Source organism: Cnephaeus nilssonii (assembly GCF_951640355.1).
Source record: "Cnephaeus nilssonii genome assembly, chromosome: 5".
NCBI classification, from domain to species: Eukaryota; Metazoa; Chordata; class Mammalia; order Chiroptera; family Vespertilionidae; genus Cnephaeus; species Cnephaeus nilssonii.
The window spans coordinates 11,584,286-11,595,807 of NC_137076.1; the positions used below are offsets into that span (position 1 = coordinate 11,584,286).

The window sequence follows — 11,522 nt, forward strand, 5'->3', positions numbered from 1 at the left end:
GCCCACATGTGCCCTGACTGGGAATTGAACCATGACCTCCTGGTTTATAGGTCGACGCTCAACCACTGAGCCACACCGGTCGGGCTTAGGCATAATGTTTAAACATCACAGGTAAAATACTGATTCAGTTACATAGATCTCCCAAAGGCTGGCACATTTCATTACACAATATCAAAAATCGCAGTCATTCACATCATTACTGATCTCATCCGGAAAATCTTTAGGTACTGGTAAGTTATCAAGCTCAGGATGGCAGATACCAATTTCTAAAATTCTAATTTTTGCTTGAAAACTCAAAATTTATCAAGGGCAACAAATACTGTCCATTGAGGCAAAAGATTCATTGTTCATTTGAGAAAAATATCTGCCAAAACATTTAAGTCTCAATAACCACAATTTATCAGTAGTAAAAATACTAGTAAAAATAATGCTCAGTGAAAAGAGCAGATAATTCAGCTTGAAACGCAAATAGCAATTACTTACACCAATGCTTTTCCTCCAGAAAACCACTGTACTCTGGCCGGTGGAAGAAGTGCTTTAGGTATATTTCTCATTTTGTCACACAAAAACAGACATGTACTCCAGAGTCAAGATTTAATAAAATTAATAATTTTTACTGTTTCATCAAGAACATTCTTAAGTAAAATTGGCGTTTTTAAACTGCTGGTACATGGTGATGGAAGATGACCATGACTACTTACTGGTATTGTTTGGTGCCAAAACCTTGACTCATGTAAAGGCGCCAGCAGATTTACCCACGTTGCTTTTGTACCATTGGTGCACATTCATTTTTGTTATTATGAAAATACTTTCGACTTGATAAGCTTTTTGAAAGAATTGAAGGGTCGCCCAGACCACACTTTGAAATGCAATAAATGATAGCTGTTTTAACAATGGTTACAGACCCTCTCTGACCAGAAAAGTGCACAAGCACACGCAATACAATTTTACATACAACTTCAGAACGTTCACAAAGCCATTATTGCCCATTTATAGCACATTCTAGCTAAAGAATTCCATCAGCAGAAAACTCAGGCCTGCAAATTTACTTCAAAACAATAATAATCTACTAGGCACTATAAATAAACTTTATTATAAGCAAGTCACATTCTAACAACCTCAAACAACTTCACCTGAACTAAAAGAAGTAGCTCAAGTTTTGAAAAAATAGAATTACATTAGGGAAAGTAAAAGATTTCAGGTTAAGAATCCCAGGTCCACCACCTGCTCAAGAACACACAGTTACTAAATTAACCTTCCTAGACCAGTTTCTCATCTGTAATATGGAAACACAACAGTGTTGCCCTGGTCGGGTGGCTTAGTTGATTGGATCGTTGTCCTAGTAAACCAAAGGTTACAGGTTTGATTCCCAGTCAGGGCTCATACAGGAGGCAACTGATGGAAGTTTCTCTCTCACATCAATGTTTCTCTCTCCCTTTCTCTTTCTAAACATATCCTTGGGTGAGCATTTAAAAAAAGGGGGGAGGGGAAAGAAAAAAGAAAAACAAGTGTCTACTTAATTTCATGGAGTTTTTGTGAAGATTAATGAACATGTAGGGTGTCCTCCAAAAAAACTATACACACTTTAAATCTTACTAATTCCAATGGGTTAAATCTCAAAAGAAAGAAACATCAGCCCAGTCACTGTGGCTCAGTGGTTGAGCGTTAACCTATGAATCTGGAGGTCATGAGTCGATTTCTGGTCAGGGCACATGCGGGTTGCAGGCTCGATCCCCCAGTGTGGGATGTACAGGAAGCAGCCGATTAATGACTCATCACTGATGTTCCTAACTCTCGCCCTTCTCCCTTCCTCTCTGAAATCAATACAATTTTAAAAAAAAGAAACATCAATTGTGCTACCAGCTCTTAGTAGTATATATATACACATTTGGGGGGGGGGGGGGGGGGGAGGGTAGACACCCTGTATATAAGACACCTGAAACAATACCTAGTTAAGCACTGAATAAATGCTGGCTGCTGTAATTAAGATGGCCATGCCATTTCTTCCTGATACTGACTACATTATATAGTGATAATAATTAAATTAAATTATCTATAAGAAATATGTTTTACCTATTACCAGGCCTTTCCTTCTCTTTCCTTCTACTGAGAAAGAAACTTACTGACCCTTGATTACTCAATTATAATGTCCATTACCACCTAAGATAAGGGAGGTTATTGAGTAAATTAACTAAAACATCATCTCCAGGCTTCAATTTTCCGACTTATTAGCATAAGAAACTTAAAATATAGTTTACCTTTCTTCCTGCAACTCAACTAAACTAGGCAATATATGTGTGCAAATACATAATATGAGAATCTTTTTACTAATAAAATTAATTCTTTGCTTCAAACAACTTTTCATTATTCTGCTTACTCCATAAGTTTTAAGAAGCTTAAATTTTAGTTCACTAGAAGAGAGTATTAAGAAATAACTAAGTTTAATTTTTGGTTTTTGTTTATTTTAATAACCTGAGACAAAATGTCAGCTAAGCCCTGACCGGTTTGGCTCAGTGGATAGAGCGTTGGCCTGCGGACTGAAGGGTCCCGGGTTCGATTCCAGTCAAGGGCATGTACCTTGGTTTTGGACACATCCCCAGTCATCATTGGAGGGCAGTTAGGGGCAATCGGGTCGGCAGGAGAGGGCAGTTAGGGGCGACCAGGCTGGCAAGGGAGGGCAGTTAGGGGTGACTGGGCCAGCAGGGAATGGCAGTTGAGGGCAACCAGGCCTGCAGAGGAGGACAGTTAGGGGCGACCAGGCCAGCAGAAAAGGGCAGTTAGGGGTGATCAGGCCGGCAAGGGAGGGCAGTTAGGGGCAACTGGGCTGGCAGGGGAGCAGTTAGGTGTCGATCAGGCTGGCAGGGGAGTGGTTAGAGGGTGATCAGGCTGGCAGGCAGAAGCGGTTAGGAGCAATAAGGCAGGCGAGCGGTTGGGAGCCAGCAGTCCTGGATTGTGAGAGGGGTCCCAGATTGGAGGGTGCAGGCTGGGCGGAGGGACACACCCCTCCCTCGTGCACAAATTTCGTGCACCCTGTATATAAGTATTTTTATCAATAAAGGAATAAGAAAATTAATATCTTAAAAAGAAGACACAGATACTGCCTAGTACCAGGTAAATATGATCATTCGTGTTATTTCTGGGCAATTTTACATTACTCTAATGATTGTACTGCATTAAGTACTAGACTTCTATCAGTAATGGTAGTTAAAAGAGATGAGGAGTACCTCATGGGATATAAGGTAAAAATGTTAAATAAGACCATTGCTATGGGTCATTGGGGGCAGATGCTCCGACTGGTAGGGACTGGGTGAAACGGGCCAGACATGCGCTGGTCGAATCCGTGCACCGGGCCTCTAGTGTGCCAATATTTGAAATCTGCAAACAACAGGGTTCTACCACTTTTTTTCCTACTAATTGACACTAGTGCCTAAATCTAAGATGCATTCTACTCTAAAAAATATGTAGCATTACATATAGAATGGGTTTAAAACTATTAAATATTATGTGAAACCCCAAAGATTAGTTGTTTTTCATAATTTTATTTATGTACTTATTTGGGGAGTATTTCCACTCTACCATTGAAAATTATTTTCCTGAGAACCATCCATAAATGTCTAAATCCTACCAAAAATAAACAGGAAGCCAAGTGTTGAAAAGATGCACTGCATTTGGATCAAAGGCTCATAAAAACAGGCTTCATGTAATAAAATCACATTCTAAAATAATTTCCTATGAAAGGAAGTCTAAGAGTATCAAATATGAAGCTAAGGAAAATTATACTTACATTAAAATAATGAAAACCATAAAAAGTATTTAATATTTAACAATATTAATATTAAATTAATGAAAATTCTAAGCCTTGAGTAACTAAGTTCAGTAGACTTATTTTTAAATTAAGGTTCCGAGAGAGTCCAGCATCTCAATCAATTTAACTGTTTCTTTCTAGGACACCTTTGAGAATTAACAAGATTAGAAGGAACAATAGAAATCACCTAATCCAGTCTAGTAATATTAAAATTAAATAAACTGGAACCCAAAGGAGAGCTTATCTAAAGTGATATATACTAATTTGTCATTAGGATAAAAACCCAAGTTCTCCTGACTTCTATGATACTGTATGTCATCAATCCAGTTATAAAGCCTACCAAATAAATGAATCCATAATGGCCAGAAAGATCTCATCAGCCTACATTTCACCTGTCTTCCCCCTTCATAACCTCATAATAATAATAACATTTATATCCCTTCATTCAACAAATACTGAACACCTACTGTGTGCCAGGCATTGTTCTAAGCACAGCAGTTTTTATATAGGCCAGTGTAGAGTACAAAGAGACATTAGTCCTGCGCTAAGCTTTCAGTAAGTATCACAGTAGAGGTTTGAGGTACTAAATATACTGTATATACAAAATGTTATGAAGGAAGTTTGTGGGAGGAGTGACAGGCATTCCAAGGGAGGGAACAGCAAAACACAAAGACCCAAAAGTAAGTGTACAGGAGTGTTTGAAGAACAGTATCCATTTAGCTGTACTGTTAACCATATTAGCTAATCAACTTAGAGAAGTAGAGGCCATAGTGATGGTCTCATATTCTAGACTGAAATATCTGAAAGTAATTTATAATCCTGTGGATACAGTGACCACTGAAGATTTCTAAAGAAAATAACACTGGGACTGCATTTAAGGTTAACTTAGAAGAAAACAGTACAAGAAGCAGGGAATAATTTGGGAAGTTAATCCAATCCTGATGAGAGATATTGAGAACCTGTACTAAGGTGAAAGTGAGTATGGAAAGATTATAACATTACAGAAGTAAAAATGGTATGCCATGATAGCCAACTACAAGTAGGAAGGGAAAGAGACAATTTGGAGTCTTTGATGGGAAAGAACTTGCGCTATATCATGAACAGAAAATAGGCAAACAAAGCTAAAGATTGAGCTAGATATAACCTGTTTAGAGATTAGTACAAACCAAGGGGGACAATGTATTAATCTTATCTTATTTCAGTAAAGCAAATCTTCCCTTAGTAAACACAATAGACTATGATATGCAAAGTATACTATGCAAAAATACTCAAAATTAAGAGTGTAAGTTGAACACTGAAAATTAGTACATTTGTACAGACATAGATAATAGAACAAGTCATAAAATATACATATTAAGCCTCAGCATGTTAATGCTAGGTATATACTGTATGCTAAAGTAATGTTTAACAATCTCAGAAAAATATGCAATAAATCAGTAGCAAAATGAAGCTACTAAGTATCAGCAGAAGAGAACAACTGATCTATCATACATACCACAATCACTTAGTTCAGTTAGGTAAGTCTGCAATTATCAATTTCTCCTGATTAAATAAAACCCATGTGCCTAATTTGGGAGCTCATCTGCACCAATGCCTCATCAAACGAGACACAAAGGTTTAACTGAACTGGTTGGTTAAATTAAAAAGGAGCAACCTACCAACTTAGCTTCTGGAATGTGAAACTTTTTATTCAAAGTTTCAAAGGCAGGGCTGAAGGGGACCAAAGTTTTGCCACTACAAAATATGCCTTTTAAGGCATTGATTTTGGGTTGGTTGTTAGGAAACAAAAGATTCAGAAAGAACCTTTGACCCTCCCTCTACCTGCCTAAAGGAATTCAGATAGAAAACCCTGCTTAAAGGAAGGGTCACCTTAGCATCATACTATAAAGTAAATGTGACATACAGAGAGATATCTAGTAAAGCCTGTTTATTGCACTTCCCTCTGGGTAACGCTGTTTTTGAGTGGCTCAGAAAGAATTTTACATGTTCACTCTCCCATCTACCTGTAAACTACCTATTTTCCCTTTAAAATCCCAGCCCGCCCCACCACTCCATTCTCCTTTGTCCAAAATAGCATATAAACCTCAACTGCATTTTCTTACGGCACCCCCGTCATGTACTCCTGGAATTTTGGACATTTTCCATTTTAAAAAACAAATGAGTAAACAAGAAACAACCATGTAGTCTCTCTGCCTACCATTTAACAAGTAAAAAGTATGAGCTCCTGCAGGGCAGGGTTTATGTTCTAGACACCTTGTGGCCCCAGTGCTCAGATTTCAGGAGGCCCCCCAACAGATCTCTGATAAAAGGAATAAATGGAAATAAATCAACCAAGGAATGTTTTTCAAGTATACAGCACTTTCATAACTTGGTGAGTATTACACAACAGCACAGAGCTATGATCCAGTATTTGAGTGCCTACTATTCAACAGGTAATGAAGTTACAAAATGAGTAACACATGACTCCTCCCTGGAACTTAGAATTTATTTCTCTAAACAAGTCTAACACCAAAAGGTTTCACCAGAAAACCTTGATTTGCCTTATTTGTGTGACCATAAATGAGTCTCTTAACTTCTTTAAGGTTCTGGTTTCTCATGTGAAAAACAGATGAGGATTCAAAAGAAGAAATGTGAGAGTGCCCTGTAAAGTATCACAAGTATAATGTATGCCAGTTGGCTCCCCACACGACTCACCAAACTCTGATCAGACACTGCATTAAAAATGACACTGATATATCCAAGTATTCTACTGGCTTAACACAAAGCCATTATCCTACCATAACATGAAAAAAATCCTCAAAACAGTATTCTAAGTCAAAAACAGGGTCTTAATATGAGGACAATATAATCTTGAGAAAGTTGATTTATAAACTTTCACTAGACATTTTTAAAAATTAAAGTACATTTTAAAATTTATTATTAGAGAAAGAGAAAAGGAAGGGAGGGAGAGAGTGGGAGAGAAAGGGAAACATCAACTTGTTGCCTCAATGGTTGCTTCTTGAATGTGCCCTGACGAGGGATAAAACCTGCATCTTTGGCGTGTCGGAACAATGCTCTAACCAACTGAGCTCCCCAGCCAGGGCTTAAAAGTATATGTTTTAATTTATCTGAGTTTTGTTGGAAAATTCCTACTGTCATTCAAGACAGAATACTATTAAAATCTGAACTTTAAAAATTATATTGCTGAATAAAACAATGCAACTACTTTTGGGAAATAATGTCTCCTCCACATCTCAAATGAGAACACAATCCTAAAGTTTCAAAACTTTAAACTTTTGAAATACACTAATAAACAAATTTGGAGGAAAAACTAATACTATTCTATTACTTCAACTGATCAAATCCAACTTTTAACTGCACAATAAGCTCCCTAGAAGACATGTGATATATCCATAGCACTGTTATTTTTATCCACCTAAATTAATCCTTGTAAGACAATAAAATGAATAATTTGAGCCAACATTTCTTCACTGAATACGCTAACCAACACCACACCTTCAAAGTAGGCAAATTAAAAAAAAAAAAACAAAAAAAACTAAAAAGCTTCCCTCTAAAATACAAGATTCTGTCAAGATGCTTTCTGAGCTGAATGTTGATGGCACCTATTTCAACTTATTTACCTAAAAATGATGTACAACATGAAAGGGCATCACCATTTACTTGTACGTGGAATTTACATAGCAAGGAAACCTTTATCATATAGACCTTGGATTTCTCTTTCGATGGTTTTACATATATCATCTACTGCTCCTTTCGTTTAATTCATGGAAAATTAATAATGAGGCCTAAAGAATGAAAGATTTGAGACTATTTTCCTGAAACTGTTCTTCCGTTGCTTGGACAACACAAAATGTTCCGACATAACAGACTCATCTACAAAGAAATCCTTCAGTAATCAAGATTTTGAAGATTCTGTATTCAAAATTTGCATTCGTAAATGCTTTCTTACCTTCTGCTACATCATCATCTACTGCTCCTTTCACCTGAGAAAAACACCACTGAATATCATTCCCTCCTCCAGCTCCTGGAAAAAAGAACACATACCGATTAAAACTGAGTTCTGTTCGTGTTTACTCTACTAAACATTGAGATGGTATCCATGGCTGGCATGACACTAATAGCCCCAGTACGGCCCACATACATAACCACCACCCCAGAGCACTAATTGGGAAAAGGTTAGTCCTCGATAGTTGGTACTGCTTTAGGGAAAAAAAGAGATCTGGGTATGAAAAATTAAAAGGCCATGTACTGTCATTAACATTGTACATGTGTTCAAGAGTTCCCTTCCATTTTCCCTTCCCCTCCAATACTGACTGGTAGGTCTTGCTTAAATGTAAGAAAAAAAAAGCAAATAGCCAAAGTTAGTTTTCTTTAAGTGTACAAAAAGTCTGCAGAAGAATCAGTAAGGTCAAACTACCATAAAACATGGAAGGAGTAGAAAACTTCAAGGAACATCACTGCCTGGGTGAGGAGGAATGAACGGTAGAGTATGAACCCCATCACCAAAGCGCACATAGAGCTAACACAACACTCACCACCCACTTCTTGCACAGAATTGCCAGCAAATCACTGGCTCCGGAGGGAAAAAGCTGGTGAAAAGATTCTCAAAGGAAGCCTGTTTTGCCTCTCTTCACCTTACCCCTCAGATTCCAAAGGACCTTGCAAAGAATTAATTTTGCTCATTTGTCATCATCTTGAGCCAAACAGTTTTAATTTTACTTCATTATCCAAAGAGCAACTTGTTTATAGCAAACCATAAGTCAATCCAACCTGTTAACTCTTTCAAAGGTTTAATTACCTACCTAAATATTAAAATAAGCCAAGAAAACTGGTTTGGTCCCTGGATGTTTCTATTTCAGGTCTAAATACTTGAAGAGGAAATGTCCTGGGTCTACGGAGAAACTGAACCTAGATCTAGAATTAAGTCTACTAGATGAAGATATTCAGCCACACCAAAATGTACAAAAGGAATCCTCGAAGCAAAATCACCTTCCTCTTCCTTCACTTCTGTTCTTTGCTAAATATTCAAACCTGTTTTTCCCAATGCATCATCCCCCCCCCCCCTTTCCCAAGCTTTTACCTAAATCTCTTCCCTCTTGGCTATTTATATCACTGAACTCCACAACTATTTTAACTCAATTGAAACCCTTTTGGGAAAAGGACATCTGCACAAAAGCTAACATGCAAAACGGAAAGTTGAAATCACATTTTTCATGCAACTTGCCGTATTAAAGGCCTGGCACTCTTTGGACGTAAAGGGTAAGAAACGAAAAGGAGATGGTTGGACACACAAAAAAATCAGGTTTAATAGTCTCAAAATATACGTGCCTACCGGGGGAGGCGGGGGGGGTGCACATTGCATTTTAACTTGTAAAGCACTTTTCCTTCTCAGTGCAAAATACATTTGTATAAACACCCAGGAAGGCTCGCATCAAGGGGGAGACCAGTAATTAAATGAAGAAAGAGCCGCCAAAAAGTCCGGGGAGAGGGTGGCACGGAGGTTACACCCGGCTCCCGAGCAGGAGGGACAAATCGGCCCGCGCCCCCACCCCGCCCCACCCACGCCTCACCCCGCAGCCCGCCGGCGCACACCCCACCCCCATCCACGCCGAGGCTCAGCCCTCGTTTTAAAAGCCAATTCGACATCACCGCGACCACTGGCCGCGCCGAGCCCTCCCCACCCCGCCGCACCCCACTTGGCCGGTTCCCCGAAACCCGAGGCGCCCGCCGCTCTCCGAGAGGCACCGCGGTCGCTAGGGGGTGACGGAGGGAGGAGAAAGGAAGCGGAGCCTTGTCAGTGGCCGAGGGTGATTTCTCCTTTACCTGCCATGTTGCGCTGCAAATGGTGACCCTGCTGGGTGCCTCGGGGTCTCCGCTTCCTGAACTCACCCCCCTCACCTGGGGCTGGGGGGGTAGAGAGGGCGGATGGCGGCGGATGGCACCTGTGGGGGCCGGGGGCGGGGGTCGGGGGAGAAGGAAGGAGGGGCGGGCAGACGAGCCAGCAGGATGGTGGGTTTCACTCAGGGGCTTCCCCGTTCTTGCTCTTCCTCCTGCAGCAGCGGCGGCAGCTACGACAGCGACGGCGGCGGCGGCAGCAGGAGCAGGCGACTCCACTTTCAAAATGGCGCCGGCTGGCCTGGGCAGTGACGTCATCGGGGGCGGGCCCGCCGGGCGGGGCCGGGGGCGGGGCGAGGCGGGGAGCGGCCGGGCGGCCTCCTGGCCCCGCCCCTTCCTCTTCGCGGGGCCGCCTGGTCCCACCGTCCTGTGCCGCGCCCGGGCCCGCGCGCTGGGGATCGGGGATCGGGGATCGGGGATCGGGGATCGGGGACCGGGGACCGGGGACCGGGGACCTGGCCTCTTCCGGCGCCCGGTGCGCGCTCCTCTGGGCCCAGCTCCCCCAGTCCCCAGCCCTCGCGCCGTGCCGGACCCGGGGGCGGCGCAGCTCTCCCGAAAAAGTCCTCGCTCGCAGGGATTCGTGCGGGCCTGTGTCTTTTTAGCGAATGCCCGTTTTGCTCCTTAAAATCGTGACCCTGTGGGTTGGTCCTGAGGCCAGTGGGGGGGGGGGGGGGGGGGAAAGGGACAGGGGTGCAAACTCTGCTCAGCCAAGGTGAAAGTTCGCGGGGCTGCGGAGGACGTAGCCGAGCTGCTTCCATGGGGGTGACCCGGAAACTGCGGCGACAGTCCCTGGCGACTGAACGCGGTGAAGTGTGGTTTCTAAACAGCAAACTGAGTTTGCCAGTAGCAGACTATGGCCGAAAAAGGGGCCCAGTTTCTGTCTGACCCCAAAAGCGTAGGAACAGTGGTTAAGGGCCAGGCTGCCAAATACTGACTCCACACATGAGATGATGACCATTCTTTCTACCTTATAGGACTGTTTCAAAGATTAAATGACTTCATTTGAGTGCATGGTAAACGTTAACTGCGGTTATGATTAGATGTGTACTGAAAGCATCTTCTATGGAGTTAAGAGGTGTAAGAAAAAAATAAACAGGAAACCAGTCATCAGCCAAGAAGGGATGTGCACTTCATTGAAAGATGTATTAATGATGCAGTCACAATACTGTACATTTACATGTCAGTCTCCACAATACTCCTATGAGATAGGTGTCCACATGTTCCGCATGAAAAACGCCTGCAAAAACTGTTGAACAAAAAGATGGATACAGAGACAGTAAAGCATCAAACAGACTGTCAAATTACAGCGGGAAGGTTAGGGAGAGGTGGGGGAGATAAGAGATCAACCGAAGGACTTGTATGCATACATATAAGCATAACCAATGGACACAAAACTCTGGGGGGTGAGGGCATGTGTGGGAGTGGGGGGGGGGAGCAATGGTAAGATATGTACACATATAATACCTTAAAAAAAAAAAGAAAAACGCCTGCAAAAATACCCAGAATTTGACCTTAACCTCCTGTCCATCATTTCCACTTTCTATCTTAATCTTCATCTCCAGAAAGTTGAATTGTACAAGTTTCAGAATTCCTCCGCGATGGAACAGTTGCACCATTGTGTTACTATTCCTCCATTTCTACATTAAAAATGTTCACTTTACCAATGGACAAACCAAAATTAAAAGTCCACCCTGTATCTCATCTTTCAGCTACTTGTACAAACAGGTATAAACCTTAAATGCACACTGCTGTATTTCTATTTTGGTTGCTTTCATAAATGTACTGCTCTGCATATGTCTTTACTATTTCTTTTCCTTTTCAC

General features: G+C 41.5%; 1 protein-coding gene across 2 annotated transcripts in view; it reads right to left on the minus strand.

The window, feature by feature from the left end:
* Window positions 1–9,940, minus strand: part of PPP2R2A (protein phosphatase 2 regulatory subunit Balpha) — a 105,742-nt gene extending 95,802 nt beyond the window's left edge. Inside the window, exons 1-2 of one of the 2 annotated variants that reach the window (XM_079770422.1) lie at window positions 9,629–9,940; window positions 7,755–7,829 (exon numbers count right to left, since the gene is read on the minus strand). In XM_079770422.1, the coding sequence (XP_079626548.1) occupies window positions 7,755–7,829; window positions 9,629–9,635 (82 nt within the window). In that variant the 5' untranslated portion in view covers window positions 9,636–9,940. Of the gene's footprint in view, window positions 1–7,754; window positions 7,830–9,628 lie in introns of those variants that run through there. The other variant, XM_079770421.1, reaches the window with a different exon arrangement.
* Window positions 9,941–11,522: the final 1,582 nt, after the last annotated feature.